The following is a 13,501-nucleotide window of genomic DNA, read 5'->3' as shown; positions in this document are numbered from 1 at the left end:
TCACGCATGTAGTTGAAACAAAATCAACATAGCCTTCACGATATTTATGTTTATGGTGGATTATATCCTACTCATGCTTGCATTCGGTGTTGATTAATTTTAATGCATGTTCATGACTGTTGTCGCTCTCTAGCTGGTCGCTTCCCAGTCTTTTGCTAGCCTTCACCTGTACTAAGCGGGAATACTGCTTGTGCATCCAATCCCTTAAACCCCAAAGTTATTCCAGATGAGTTCACTATACCTTCCTATATGCGGTATCTACTTGCCGCTCCAAGTAAATTTGTATGTGCCAAACTCTAAACCTTCAAATAATCATTCTGTTTTGTATGCTCGAATAGCTCATGTATCAACTAGGGCTGTGTGTATCTTCCATGTTAGGCGGGTTATTCTCAAGAGGAGTGAACTCCACTCCTCACTCACGAGAAAGTGGCTGGTCATCGGGATGTCCGGTTCCATGTTTTATGCAAACTAAATCAAAATAATTGCAAACAAAACTCCCCCTGGGACTATTGTTAGTTGGAGGCACTCGTTGTTTCGAGCAAACCATGGATTGATGCTTGTTGGTGGAGGGGGAGTATAAACTTTACCATTCTGTTTGGGAACCGCCTATAATGTGTGTAGCATGGAAGATATCGCCATCTCTTGGTTGTTATGTTGACAATGAAAGTATATCGCTCAAAATATTATTCATCTCTGTTTCAAAACCGAGCTCTGACACCTCTACAAATCCCTACTTCCCTCTGCGAAGGGCCTATCTATTTACTTTTATGCTGAGTCATCAATCTCTTATTAAAAAGCACCAGTTAGAGAGCACCAATGTCATTTGCATTCATTACTGTTAGTTTACATTGAGTATGACTTGACTGGGTCTCTTTTACCATGAATTACAATGTCTAGTCAGTCCTTGGTCTTTAAAGATGATCTGCATTTATGTTTTGCGGCCTCAGAAAGGGCTAGCGAGATACCATCTTGTTATATCATATTATGATTGTTTTGAAAAAGTGTTGTCATCCGAGATTTATTATTATGGCTCGCTAGTTGATTATGCTATTGATATGAGTAAACTTAAGACCTATGCGTTATTGCAAATGTGGTTAGTTATAATCTTTGTTTAAAACTTGAATGCTGGCTTTACATATTTACAACAACAAGAGCAAACAGAGTTTGTAAAAGCTGTTCTTTATCACTTTCAGTTTGTCAACTGAACTGCTTGAGGACAAGCAAAGGTTTAAGCTTGGGGGAGTTGATACGTATCCAACGTATCTACTTTTCCAAACACGTTTGCCCTTGTTTTGGACTCTAACTTGCATGATTTGAATGGAACTAACCCGGACTGACGCTGTTTTCAGCAAAATTACCATGGTGTTATTTATGTGCAGGAACAAACGTTCTCAGAATGACCTGAAACTTCACGGAGCAACTTTTCAGAAAATATAAAAAATACATGCAAAAGATGAAGGCCAGGGGGCCCACCACCTCTCCACGAGGGTGGGGGGCGCGCCTGCCCCCCTAGGGCGCCCCCTACCTCGTGGGCCCCCCGTTGCCTCTCCGACTCCAACTCCAACTCCATATATTGAGTTTCGGGGAGAAAAAAATCAAGGAGAAGAAATAACCACGTTTTACGATACGGAGCCGCCGTCAAGCCCTAAAACCTCTCGGGAGGGCTGATCTGGAGTCCGTTCGGGGCTTCGGAGAGGGGAATCCGTCGCCATCGTCATCATCAACCATCCTCCATCACCAACTTCATGATGCTCACTGCCGTGCGTGAGTAATTCCATCGTAGGCTTGCTGGACGGTGATGGGTTGGATGGGATCTATCATGTAATCGAGTTAGTTTTGTTAGGGTTTGATTCCTATTATCCACTATGTTCTGAGATTGATGTTGCTATGACTTTGCTATGCTTAATGCTTGTCACTAGGGCCCGAGTGCCATGATTTCAGATCTGAACCTATTATGTTTTCATCAATATATGAGTGTTCTTGATCCTATCTTGCAAGTCTATAGTCACCTATTATGTGTTATGATCCGTTAACCCCGAAGTGACAATAATCGGGATACTTACCAGTGATGACCGTAGTTTGAGGAGTTCATGTATTCACTATGTATTAATGCTTTGTTTCGGTTCTCTATTAAAAGGAGGCCTTAATATCCCTTAGTTTCCGTAAGGACCCCGCTGCCACGGGAGGGTAGGACAAAAGATGTCATGCAAGTTCTTTTCCATAAGCACGTATGACTATGTTCGGAATACATGCCTACATTATATCAATGAACTGGAGCTAGTTCTGTGTCACCCTAGGTTATGACTTTTACATGATGAACCGCATCCGGCATAATTCTCCATCACTGATCCATTGCCTACGAGCTTTCCATATGTTGTTCTTCGCTTATTTACTTTCCCGTTGCCATTGCTATCATCACTACAAAATACCAAAAACATTGCTTTTACTGCCGTTACCTTTTGCTACCGTTATCACTACTATCATATTACTTTGCCACTAAACACTTTGCTACAGATACTAAGTTTTCAGGTGTGGTTGAATTGACAACTCAGCTGCTAATACTTGAGAGTATTCTTTGGCTCCCCTTGTGTCGAATCAACAAATTTGGGTTGAATACTTTACCCTTGAAAACTGTTGCGATCCCCTATAGTTTCGGGTTGTCAGGGACCCAATTTCCCCATACTTGTTCTTGTTAGCAGCAGAGGGCCTTTCGTGCCTCCTTAAATCCAGAAGTGAGTCATCCAATCTAAGTGGTTTGTAGGTAGCTTCCTCAGCTCCACCAGTGAATCATCTTTTATTTGCTGATGACAGTCTGCTGTTCTTCAAGGCTAATGGTGTGGGTGCTAATGAGGTAAACCGGGTTCTGAATATTAATTGTCAGGCTACTGGTCAACACATAAATTTTTCAAAATCATCAATCTTCTTCAGCAAAGGAGTGCCTGAGAATGTGAGAGTGCAGATTAAAGAGTTGCTTACCGTCCCAAATGAGACACTAAATGAGAAATATTTGGGAATGTCGTCTGACATTGGTAACTCAAAGAATGGGGCCTTCAAATATTTAAATGATCGGATGTGGAGTAAGGTACATGGGTGGATTTCAACACAATGTCAACAACGGGTAAAGAAGTCCTTGTTAAAGCTGTAGCTCAGGCAGTGCCAGTTTTTTCTATGTCTTGCTTCAAGCTCCCCATAGGATTGTGTGAACATCTCAACGTGTTGATCAGGAAATTCTGGTGGGGGAGCAAAGAGGGCAAACGCAAACATCATTGGGTCTTTTGGAAAACTATGACTCAACCGAAAGGAATGGGGGGCCTAGGTTTCAAAGATTTTGAGTTGTTCAATCTTGCTATGCTTGCTAGGCAGGCTTGGAGGTTGCTACATAACCCATAGGCTTTGAGTGCAAGGCTATTAAAAAGCATATACTACCCAAACTCTGATATTTTACAGGCTAGCCTCGGGAGCCACCCTAGCCAGATATGGAGGGCTATTGTTGAAGGAAGAGATATCTTAAAGCAGGGCTTGATAAGGCGTGTGGGTAATGGTAACACGACACACATCTGGAATGATAACTGGCTTCCCAGGGACGAGATGCTTCGTCCGTACGGCAACCGAGTACAGAACCCGCCATCTTTGATCTCGGAACTAATTGACCACACGTCCGCAACTTGGAACAGAGCGATGGTGGAGGCGACTTTCATGCCAATGGACGCTTGAGTTATTTTGGGGATTCCTCTCTGCACCCGCAATATTCCTGACTTTTGGTGCTGGCATTTTGAGAAGCATGGATCGTTCACTGTGAAATCATCTTATAAAATGCTAGTAGCAACAAAACAATGGAGAGAAGCATGGTTGGAGGGAACCTCGGGCTTTTCCAGCTCCAATACAGCGGAGAAAGCTTGGAAAACGCTGTGGAGGACGAGTGTCCCAACAAAGGTGAGGATGTTCATGTGGCGCCTATCCAAACACTTGTTACCAACGAATGACGTACGCATGCATCGCCAAATGACAGATTCAGCCAGCTACGGGCTTTGTGGTGCGCCTGACTCATGGCGACATTCGCTCATCGAATGTGCCGCTTCAAGATGCATCTGGGCTCTCAACGATAGTGAACTGGCGCACCAAATGATGGAAGTTGCTGAACCCTCAGCCAAACAATGCCTTTTTTACTCTAATAGAATCCCTATCACATCAGAAATTCACGTTGCTCGTGATAACTATATAGGCTATTTGGTCGACACGACGAAAGGCAATACATGAAGGTATATTCTAGAGCCCACACTCCACACATGCGTTTATAAACATGTTCATATCAGACATGGAAATCATTGGCAGCAGCAATACGCGTGTTGTCCCGGGACCTTTATCGCATGTGGTGCCTAATTCTAGACCCAAGGCTCCTCCAGTGGGCTATACAAAAATTCATGTTGACGCAGGGGTTAGATTCGAGCGTGAAGGTTCCGCAGCTGCTATTTGTAGGGATGACCAAGGATTTTATCTTGGAAGCTCTGCACTTGTTATCTTTGGTGTCTGCGACCCTACTGTTTTGGAGGCGATTGCATGTCGAGAGGCATTAGCATTGGCAGAGGACCTCAATTTACAACAGTTCATCATTGCCTCGGATTGCAAGCAAGTTGTCTTAGACATTTCTAAGGGGGCCAGAGGCCGGTATGGCGCTATCATTAGCGAAATAAATCTCAACGCTACTAAGTTTAATTGTAAGTTTGGGTTTGAGGGTCGTGCCGCAAACTATGAGGCACATAGACTAGCGAAATTTGCTCTTTCTCAGGGTCCAGGACGCCATGTGTGGTTTGGGAATCTCCATGACCCTCCTTGTATCCCACTTCAAAACCCAAACTAAACAGAATATTGACAGACCCTCGCGTCCCTCTCCTTTTCCCGACCCTCGCGTCGCCCGAGCCGGGCGACTCGGGGGGAACCCTGCTCGCCGGCGGCCCGTCCCCACCTCCCTCCAACCCCTCGTCGCCGTCGCCGAAGGGACGGCCGGCGAAGCCGCGTCGGGCCCTGGGGTGGCGGCGGCGGGGCTATTTCTCTTCCCCTCGCCTCCTGCCCTCCCCTCCTCCACTCCGCCCCCTTCCATAGATCCGGACCCTGGCGGCGCCAGCGGCCTCTACCGGCGGCAGGGGAGGCCTCCCCCGGTGCGCTGACTGCTTGGGTCACCTCCCCCGGCTGCGGTTCCTCTGCTGCGGTCCACCCCAGATGGGATCTGGGGCCACCCCAGCCGGTCACGGTACTCCCCGTCCATCCTTCGTGATGGCCGGGCGCGCTCAACTCGCTGCGGCTCCCCACCCCCGCTCCCCCGACCCTCCCCATCCCCTGGTTAGGCTTCGGTTCGACTTCTTCGGGAGGCAGTTCCACCGACAACTTGACGACCAACATTTGGGTCGAGCATCTCATGTCTCATGTCTCATGTCTCTTTATTTCTGGCATCATGTTCACGCCTATTGCGTTCGTGTCATGCGATTGTATCATCTCTTGTATTCATTCTAACTTCTTCTATCAATGAAATGATATGAAAAAAAATAAATTGTTTTTCACCCTAAAAAAAAGCAAACGCGCACTGGAACCGGACCTGCACAGCTACACTCACTTGATGTTGATCCAGATGCCGTTCATCACGTGCACCGGAGTGATCCGCAGCACGAGCACGCCGCCGTCATCCACCCCAGGGGCACGCGGCTCCTTCGAAGAGCGCCACACAGCACACGCGCCCGCCTGCCCCAACCTTGGGCGCCACCTCACGCTGCTACGTGTAAACTCCGGCTTGCTCTGGAACCACCGCATGCGCGCCACCTACCACCCCACGTCTCGCTCCCGACGGAACCCAAAACGCCAGCGCCGCCATCCCAACCCAACCCATCCTCCGCCTACAAATACACCACACGACCGCCACGACATCTAACATTCCCAGACACCCAAGCACCCACACAAAGAACACATACACAGAGCAAGCGGAAGAAGCTTTTTTCCCGAGGAAGAGCGGCGAGGATGCAGACGGCCAAGGTGAAGGTGAAGGACGCGGTGAGCTCGGCCAAGGAGAAGGCGAAGGAGGGCACGGCCAAGGCGCAGGGCAAGACGGGCAAGGCCACGGCGACCACGCACGGCGAGAAGGAGATGGCCAAGGAGGAGACGCGCGCCAACGAGGCCCAGGCCAAGGCCGAGATGCACCAGGAGAAGGCCGAGCACCGCGCCGAGGCCGCCGCGGGGCGCCACGGTGCCACGCACGTGCCCCTCACCGGGCCGCATGGCCACCACCGCCCTGCGGGCGCCGCCGCCGACCCTGCGTACACGGGCACCGGCGCGTACCCGACCACGGACTAGTACGTCTAGACGCCAGATGATCGGGGGATCAGGAGCTGGCAGCTAGTGTTTTTTGTGTGTGGCTAGTGATCCTGCCCGTGTGTCGTAGTTGGCGCGCGCGTGTATGCTGTGCGAACATGCGTGTGCCCGAATAAAATGTATCGGTCAGTTGTAAAATGCACCTTTGATGTACTAGTAATTTGTGAGTCCAGTGCTCTTGCCTGTTTTCATCACAAAATTTGATTCGTAATTTGTGACATGAGTACTTGCTTATTCGCTTGGCGTGCGTGAGAATCAGATGCTCAGAAATGGACGTGAACAAACTTGATGTGGAGCTGGATAGCAAAGCAGTGGTGCGTATGAATGCCGGCGCTCTAGCCAAAGAGAGGGCGTCGCTCAGCTGATTCAGTCTCCACTCAGCACAACGGCCACCGGAGCCGAGCGAAAAAGAGGCGATCTCAACCCAGTCACCGGCGGTTCGAGGTCGGCGACCCCATCTCCTTCCTCTTCTCGGTCCCCTACTAATCTACTTCTCTTTTCTTAGTTTCTTGCGGGAAACCCTAGGTTGATCTCGATCCCCTACTAATTTACTTCGCCGGAAACCCTAGCTTGATGTCCCCCAAATATTTACGTGCAGATAGTGGAGTGTTCCCCCAACTACATGAAGATAGTAGAGAGAGAGAGAGAGAGAGAGAGAGAGGAGATCGTTCGGAGCGAGAGGACAGATCAAGACCATCCAGTTGGAGCTCGGCGTTCAGAGCGAGAGGACAGATCAAGACCATCCAATTGGAGCTTGGAACATAAAACTATTGAACTGAGTCAGTCGTAGTTGTGGTGCTACGGTGATGCAAGCAACGATAACATATGCTACAACCGTTCTAACTGAAATGCTACAATCGTTAATGACTAAAATGCTACAACCGTTAATGGAGGATGCGTCAAACCGATGAGACGACGCGATACAACCAACCGGTGAGATGACGTGATACGACCAACAATGCTGCAAGGTCGATTAGGACTTACTAAATCTTAGTCGACTGAGTTTTAGCAAGCCCAAACTATCAAAGTTTGTCTAGATACGGATGTATCTAGCACTAAAATGAGTCTAGATACATCCGTATCTAGACAAATCCAAGACAAGTAATTTAGAACGGAGGGAGTACTCCGTTGTGCCTCGACTGAGTTTTAGGAGTACTTGCTGAGACAGGGAGGTAGACATACCATGACAGGGAGGCAGATATACCACGGTGGTCTGTACATGCTTTTTTTAAATATTTGTTTTCTAGAGATTTCAACAAATGACTATATACAAAACAAAATGAATGAATCTACGTTCTAAAATAGGTTTATATACATTCGTATGTGATAGTTCATTTAAAATCACTAAAGGGACATATTTAAAAACGAAGGGAGTACTTGCTGAGACAGGGAGATAGACAGGGAGGCAGACATACCATGGACATGCTGAGACGGGAACGATACGTAGGGTGATATCTAATTTCTTATTGTTTTGCGCAGTTTCTCAATGTTTAGCTGGATTGTTGCATTTGTCAGTCCCAGCTGCTACTGAATGTTGAATGTTAAGGATATTGCTTGTCGTTAATGTCTCGGTCGGCTTAGAGATTAATTAAAAATTGATTGATTGATTGATTTTATCGTCGGCTATTAATCAGCCATTTTTGTTCAAATCTCAAGTTCACATCACTGAAATATGCTATATTCAACACAAAATTAATATTGGACACAAGTGTTATGTTGGATTCCTTGCCTCTAAATCCTTGTACAATTACAAGCAAAGTAGAACTAGCAAGGTCCACAAAAAAGAAATAAGCATGTTCTAGGAATAGGCCTGGTTTATCAGTAGATTCCTGATAAATCGCTTGCCAGAGCGATAAATCAAACCAAATGATAAACGATAATGATATGGCATAATCTTATCGATCACCACACCCCCCCCTCCCCCCGATAGCGATAAATTGTTGAATTGACCAATTTTTGAATAGCGTTGTTATTGCTGCTATTGTATTAGGGCCGATTGCATTTCATCAAAGCCACGTGTGAATGCGAAGAAGCTGCCATGTGCCGACCCGGTGTCCAAGGTGCTCGACGACAACAACCTCCTCATTGAGATCATCGTCTGCCTTGGCTTCCCCACTGCACTCATCGGCGCCATCCTCGTAGCGTTGGTTCCTCCACGCCTCCAACCCAGCCTTCCCCCGCCAATTTCGTAAGCCGCACCCTCCTCGCCCCCTCGGCTTCTACCTCACAGCACCCTAACTCTTCACCCTAATGCCGCCTCAGCCCCCCAAGCTCGCCGTTGTCGCCCGTCGTGCGACAAGCTACAACTTTGATGGCTATCATAATGCATGGATCGGGGGCTGCCACAACGGTCGCATCCTCATCAGGGGCAATTCCGAATCCACGTTTCGGGCTGGACCATCCCCGTTGTGCCTCGAGAGAGCAGTGCCCATCGTCCCACAACCCCCTCGTGACCTACCGGAGGGCAATACCATATGCATCTTCTTCAAACAAAGTGGCCTACTTCTGGTTCTTCCAGGACCAGGAGGAGGAAAAATTGTGGCACACTTTTATATGTTTAAAGACGGTGTCTGGTTCTTGCATACTTCGGCTAAGACACGCTTCCCTTATTGCTATCGGCCATGTTTTCCAGGACCTCTGCTTGTCCCCAATAAAACATACATACGAGCTTCGGGAATGACATTCTTGTCTTAAATTTTGGGTTCTCAACTAAATCTGAGAACGGTTTCATACTTAAACCATACTTGAACCATACCCATACATGTATCTCTCAAAACCATAGTTGAACCATACCCGTTTAATGCCATTTTCAGCCCAACCAAAACTAAACCATCTATTTTTTCCACCCAAACCAATTTAAACCCAATACATAACCGTGGGTTTAAACCCAATACATAACTATGGGTTTGCTTCAATGTATATATGATTGCACAAATCGACATGTCAAGAAGCAAATGGTATAGAAAAGACATAAGTGCATCTACAATAGTTTGGGAACAAAGTTATCGTTGAGATACGGTCAACACACAGCAAGTGTCAAAAAGACAATGCCCACTACTAAAAAGCTCACTGACAAGTGTATTAAAACCAATTGCTTAGCTAAAGCACAAGCAAACACATTCGATTTGCATGTGGTGTTTTCCCATAATACATAATTACATAGTGCATCGCAACATGTAGGCGGATCAAAGATACTCGTTGTCGATGCGTCGTTGCTTATTGCACATAAACAATGCCCAGAAACCGGTTTGGACCCATAGTTTATAACCGTTAATAACCAAACTGTTTAAGCCCATAACCAACTATACCCAAATTGGTTTCTTCACATACCCAAACCAAAACCAAACTAAAAAAGATTTAGCCCAATAAAACCTGAACCAATCAAACCCAAAGTAATAACCGAACCGTTTCACCCAGTTTTTTAATAACCATTCTCAGGTTTATTCTCAAGTTTCTCAACAATTCCACCCCTACATAGGGTGGAGTATGGCGAGATGAACACCTAGTTATCACCTGATGATGACGATTCCAGAGTTCCAGGAATTTTTGACTTTGCATCTGGCTGTGCAATGGGGACAACTGGTTGTTGGTGGACGTCATTTGTTTGCAAGAGATGTATGCTAACTTGAGGATGTCAAATCACACTGTTGAGGATGATGATACTGTCTAGATAAACACGTTGGGGGAGAATGCTGAGTTTGTGTTCTTGTAGATTGGTCGCTCCGTACTATACTTGGATATTAAGTTCAGGATCATGCCTAAAGTGTATGATATGAGAGTAAATTACCATTTTTTGTGTGGTGTTTCTTTGATGATCTGGCCTCGCACATTTCTTGTGCTCAGGATGATCCTTCAAGGTTTACCTTTTGGCCTTTTGGTTATGCTAGTATAATTTGTATTTGTGTGATCCTAACAGAAGTGTAGAGGAGAAACATGTGTGGTCATAAACTCATATATTTTTGCCTTGGTTACTCAATTTATAAGATGATGCGTGATTTTTTTTTTTAGTTTACTAGTGCATGAATTTGATTCATTTCTAAACTGTATGGTTCTTACATTTCGAAAAATCATGCCTTCAAGTTTCTCGAACATGTTTAGAGAAATGATAACTTCCATTATCTGGGTTTTAGGAATCCAAAGAAAAAACAAAGTTTTTTCATAAACCTGGCTCGCCCCATACTAGTATCCCAATTAGGACAGTAAGCTCGATCAAAAGAAAAACAACACAAGTCGCACGCAAGGAAGCTGAAGAACAAAGACAGATGTTGCCTCTTTGTGGAATTTTTCTTAATATCCCTTCTTATCCAGTAACCTGATAGCTCTATCAGCAGTTTCATTAAACTGAACATCTTCCAGATCACCAAGCAGGTTCGCATAGTTCTGAACCATCACTGCCAAACAGAGATCGTCCGAAATCAATGTGACACCCCCTATTTCCAGAGAAATAATTACAAACCAAACCATCAGGATCTGAAATCTTACAGAAGCGGGAAGGATATTTATTTAGTTTTAGAGTAAATTCATCATCCACCACATGGCAGATCGGCGGTGCGAGGCGGTGCGAGGCGGCCTACGCGACCGCACAGGCCCAACGTTCGCGGGCTGCCAGTTTGCCACCTCAAGCCGCGACGTGCAGCTCCCGCTGCTCTGGCATCGCCGCATGCGCGCCACCAGCCACCCCGTAGCTGACGTGCTGCCAGGCGAGAGGACGCCGCTCGCGTCCGGCAAGAAACCAAACTCCACCGCCGCCGCCGTTCCGAGCAATCAGCGCCTACAAATCCACCATACCCAAGAGCTCACGTACAGAAGCAAGACATCCACGGAAGAACTATATCCACACGACCAGTCACCCGCACCCGACGCACGAGGCAGCCATTGGAGGACCGACACACTACACGATGCAGGCGGCGAAGGTGAAGGCCAAGGACATGGTGAGCTCGGCCAAGGAGAAGGCGAAGGAGGGATCGGCCGAGGTGCAGGGCAAGGCGGGCAAGGCCGCGGCGACCACGCACGGCGAAAAGGAGATGGCCAAGGAGGAGGAGCGCGCGCGCAAGGGCCAGGCCGACGCGCAGATGCACCAGGAGAAGGCCGAGCACCGCGCCGACGCGGCCGCGAGACGCCACGGCACGGCCGGGACGCGCGGCCACCACGGCCCCGTTGGCACCCCCGTGGCCCCCGACCCCGCGTACCCGGCCAGCGGCTGGCACCCGGCGGCGGAGAAGTACATCTAGAGATTGTGAGGGGAGCAGGGTCTACCTTGTAGTCTGTAACCTGCCCGTCAGTCGTACGTAGTTGGTACACAAGTGTATGCTGTGTGCATGCACGCCCATGTACCGGAATAGAATGTATCATGCTGTAAATGGTGCCTTCGATGTTCTAGTGTGAGTGTTGTTGTATGAAGTTCGATTTCGTATGTTGACGGTTGCTCTTTCTTAGGGCATCTCTAACGGACCCTCAAAACACTAGTAAACGTCCAGACCACACACGTCCCTCAAAACACCCACAAATGTTAGGACGTAGTTTGCCATCCAGACTGCGGAGTTCAGATGTAGTTCGCCATTCGATGCGGATTTTAATTGTCTGTGAACATGTTCTTGTGTTCGGTTTTTCTGCAAATCGAATGCAAATCAGGGGATGTTTACAGTTTTTGTGTTTGTTTTAATCGAATGCAAATCAGGGGATGTTTACAGCTTTTGTGTTTGTTTTCCCGCAAATCTATTTGTTTTCCCACAAATCGGCCGACATTTCCCGCAAATCGGCCGCAAGACGTCTGGACGGTCGTCACCGAACTCTAAAACCTTATTTCAATTCTTGTGTCTAAAACCTTCCCTTTTCCCGCAAATCAGACGCACAAATTAGAAAAGGGCTGACAAATTACGACAGACGACGGCGTTTTGCCACAAATCAAACACACAAAATTAGGGAATGTCTGATAAATTAGGGAAGGTTGCCCGCCAAACTCTAAAACCTTATTCCAATTCTTGTGTCTAAAACCTTATTATTTCAATGCTTGTGTCTCTTTTCCCGCAAATCAAACACACAAATTAGGACCTTATTATTTCAATTCTTGTGTCCCCCGCAAATCAAACACACAAATTAGGAAAGGCCCGACAAATTAGCAAATTAAGGGAGACGACGGCGTTTTCTCACAAATCAAATGCAAAAAATTAGGAAAGGTCCGATAAATTAGGGAAGGTTATCCGCCAAACTCTAAAATCTGTTTCCGTCATGTACATCAAACTCTAAACCCTTTTCCATGTTTCCATCACGTACGCGCCTAGCCGTCACACCTGCCACGCCAAACTCTAAAATCCTCTTCTACGTTTCCGTCATGCCCGTCACGCCAAACTCTAAAACCATCTTCCATGTGAAACAATTGCCGCTAAAATCCTCTTCTATGTTTTCGGCATGCCCGCCACGCCAAACTCTAAACCCTCTTCCATGTAAAACAATTGCCGCACATTAATTCATGCCGGTAAAACGCTCCAGCAGGCCATGTTGTATGGTTCAATGCTGGCACGGTGGCCGAGAAGCCTACTCCGAACGGGTGTGATGTATTGAAGCCAGCTGCTCGCCCGTTCGCCTTGCCGCGACTACTTATGCATGGATCTGACGCCGTACATATCACATATCCTTTCCTCTCTGCTCACCGCCGCTCTGTTCATATTCGCTCACTGCTATCGACCTTATTGTCTTTTACACGACGATGTCGATGTCTTGGTTCTCCATGTGGATCTTCTTCCGGATCCATATCGAGGCACCGCAGTCGTCGCTCTTTGGGGTCATCATCCTCCAAGTCCAAGGCGCCCTGCTCCTTCAGGAAGGAAGAGAGACCATCCTTTACTCCAACAACGAGGAGGAGTAGAAGCCGCAGCACACGCGCCTCCTCGCAGAGGCCGCGACAACCGACAAGGAGTACTAGGCGCACATGTAGCTCCTCCTTGAGCGGTCGCTCAAGGACCGTGTTTCAGTGCGGCCCTCGTTGCCGCTCCACCGCGTCAAGGGGGAGCCGGTGTCGCTGCCACATAGCCAGTATGCCCGTATTGATAAGCCGACTGCGGCAACCAATCTCCCCTCCAACGATGACATGGACTCCGCCTCGACATGTGTCCTATTCCCTCGGCTCGAGGCGGATCTCCTGACT

General features: G+C 47.5%; 2 protein-coding genes across 2 annotated transcripts; both read left to right on the top strand.

Moving 5' to 3' along the window:
- Positions 1-5,912: 5,912 nt before the first annotated feature.
- On the top strand, positions 5,913-6,556 carry LOC123186036 (late embryogenesis abundant protein 18). The gene has a single exon (XM_044597832.1). The coding sequence runs from the start codon at positions 6,007-6,009 to the stop codon at positions 6,337-6,339; it is 333 nt and encodes a 110-aa protein (XP_044453767.1). The 5' UTR covers positions 5,913-6,006; the 3' UTR covers positions 6,340-6,556.
- Positions 6,557-11,166: 4,610 nt separating this feature from the next.
- LOC123186035 (late embryogenesis abundant protein 18-like) lies at positions 11,167-11,757 on the top strand. The gene has a single exon (XM_044597831.1). It carries the CDS (start codon positions 11,256-11,258, stop codon positions 11,586-11,588), a length of 333 nt encoding a protein of 110 aa, XP_044453766.1. The 5' UTR covers positions 11,167-11,255; the 3' UTR covers positions 11,589-11,757.
- The last annotated feature ends 1,744 nt before the right edge of the window (positions 11,758-13,501 follow it).

This window comes from Triticum aestivum, chromosome 2A (genome assembly GCF_018294505.1).
Source record: "Triticum aestivum cultivar Chinese Spring chromosome 2A, IWGSC CS RefSeq v2.1, whole genome shotgun sequence".
Classification (NCBI taxonomy): domain Eukaryota; kingdom Viridiplantae; phylum Streptophyta; class Magnoliopsida; order Poales; family Poaceae; genus Triticum; species Triticum aestivum.
Note: the sequence above shows the minus strand (reverse complement) of the source record. Positions and strands in the feature narration are given on the sequence as shown.

What these genes read in the sequence shown, in the direction of transcription:
- LOC123186036 (XM_044597832.1), top strand. Translation starts at nt 6,007, where the DNA reads ATGCAGACGGCCAAGGTGAAGGTGAAGGACGCGGTGAGCTCGGCCAAG.
- LOC123186035 (XM_044597831.1), top strand. Translation starts at nt 11,256, where the DNA reads ATGCAGGCGGCGAAGGTGAAGGCCAAGGACATGGTGAGCTCGGCCAAG.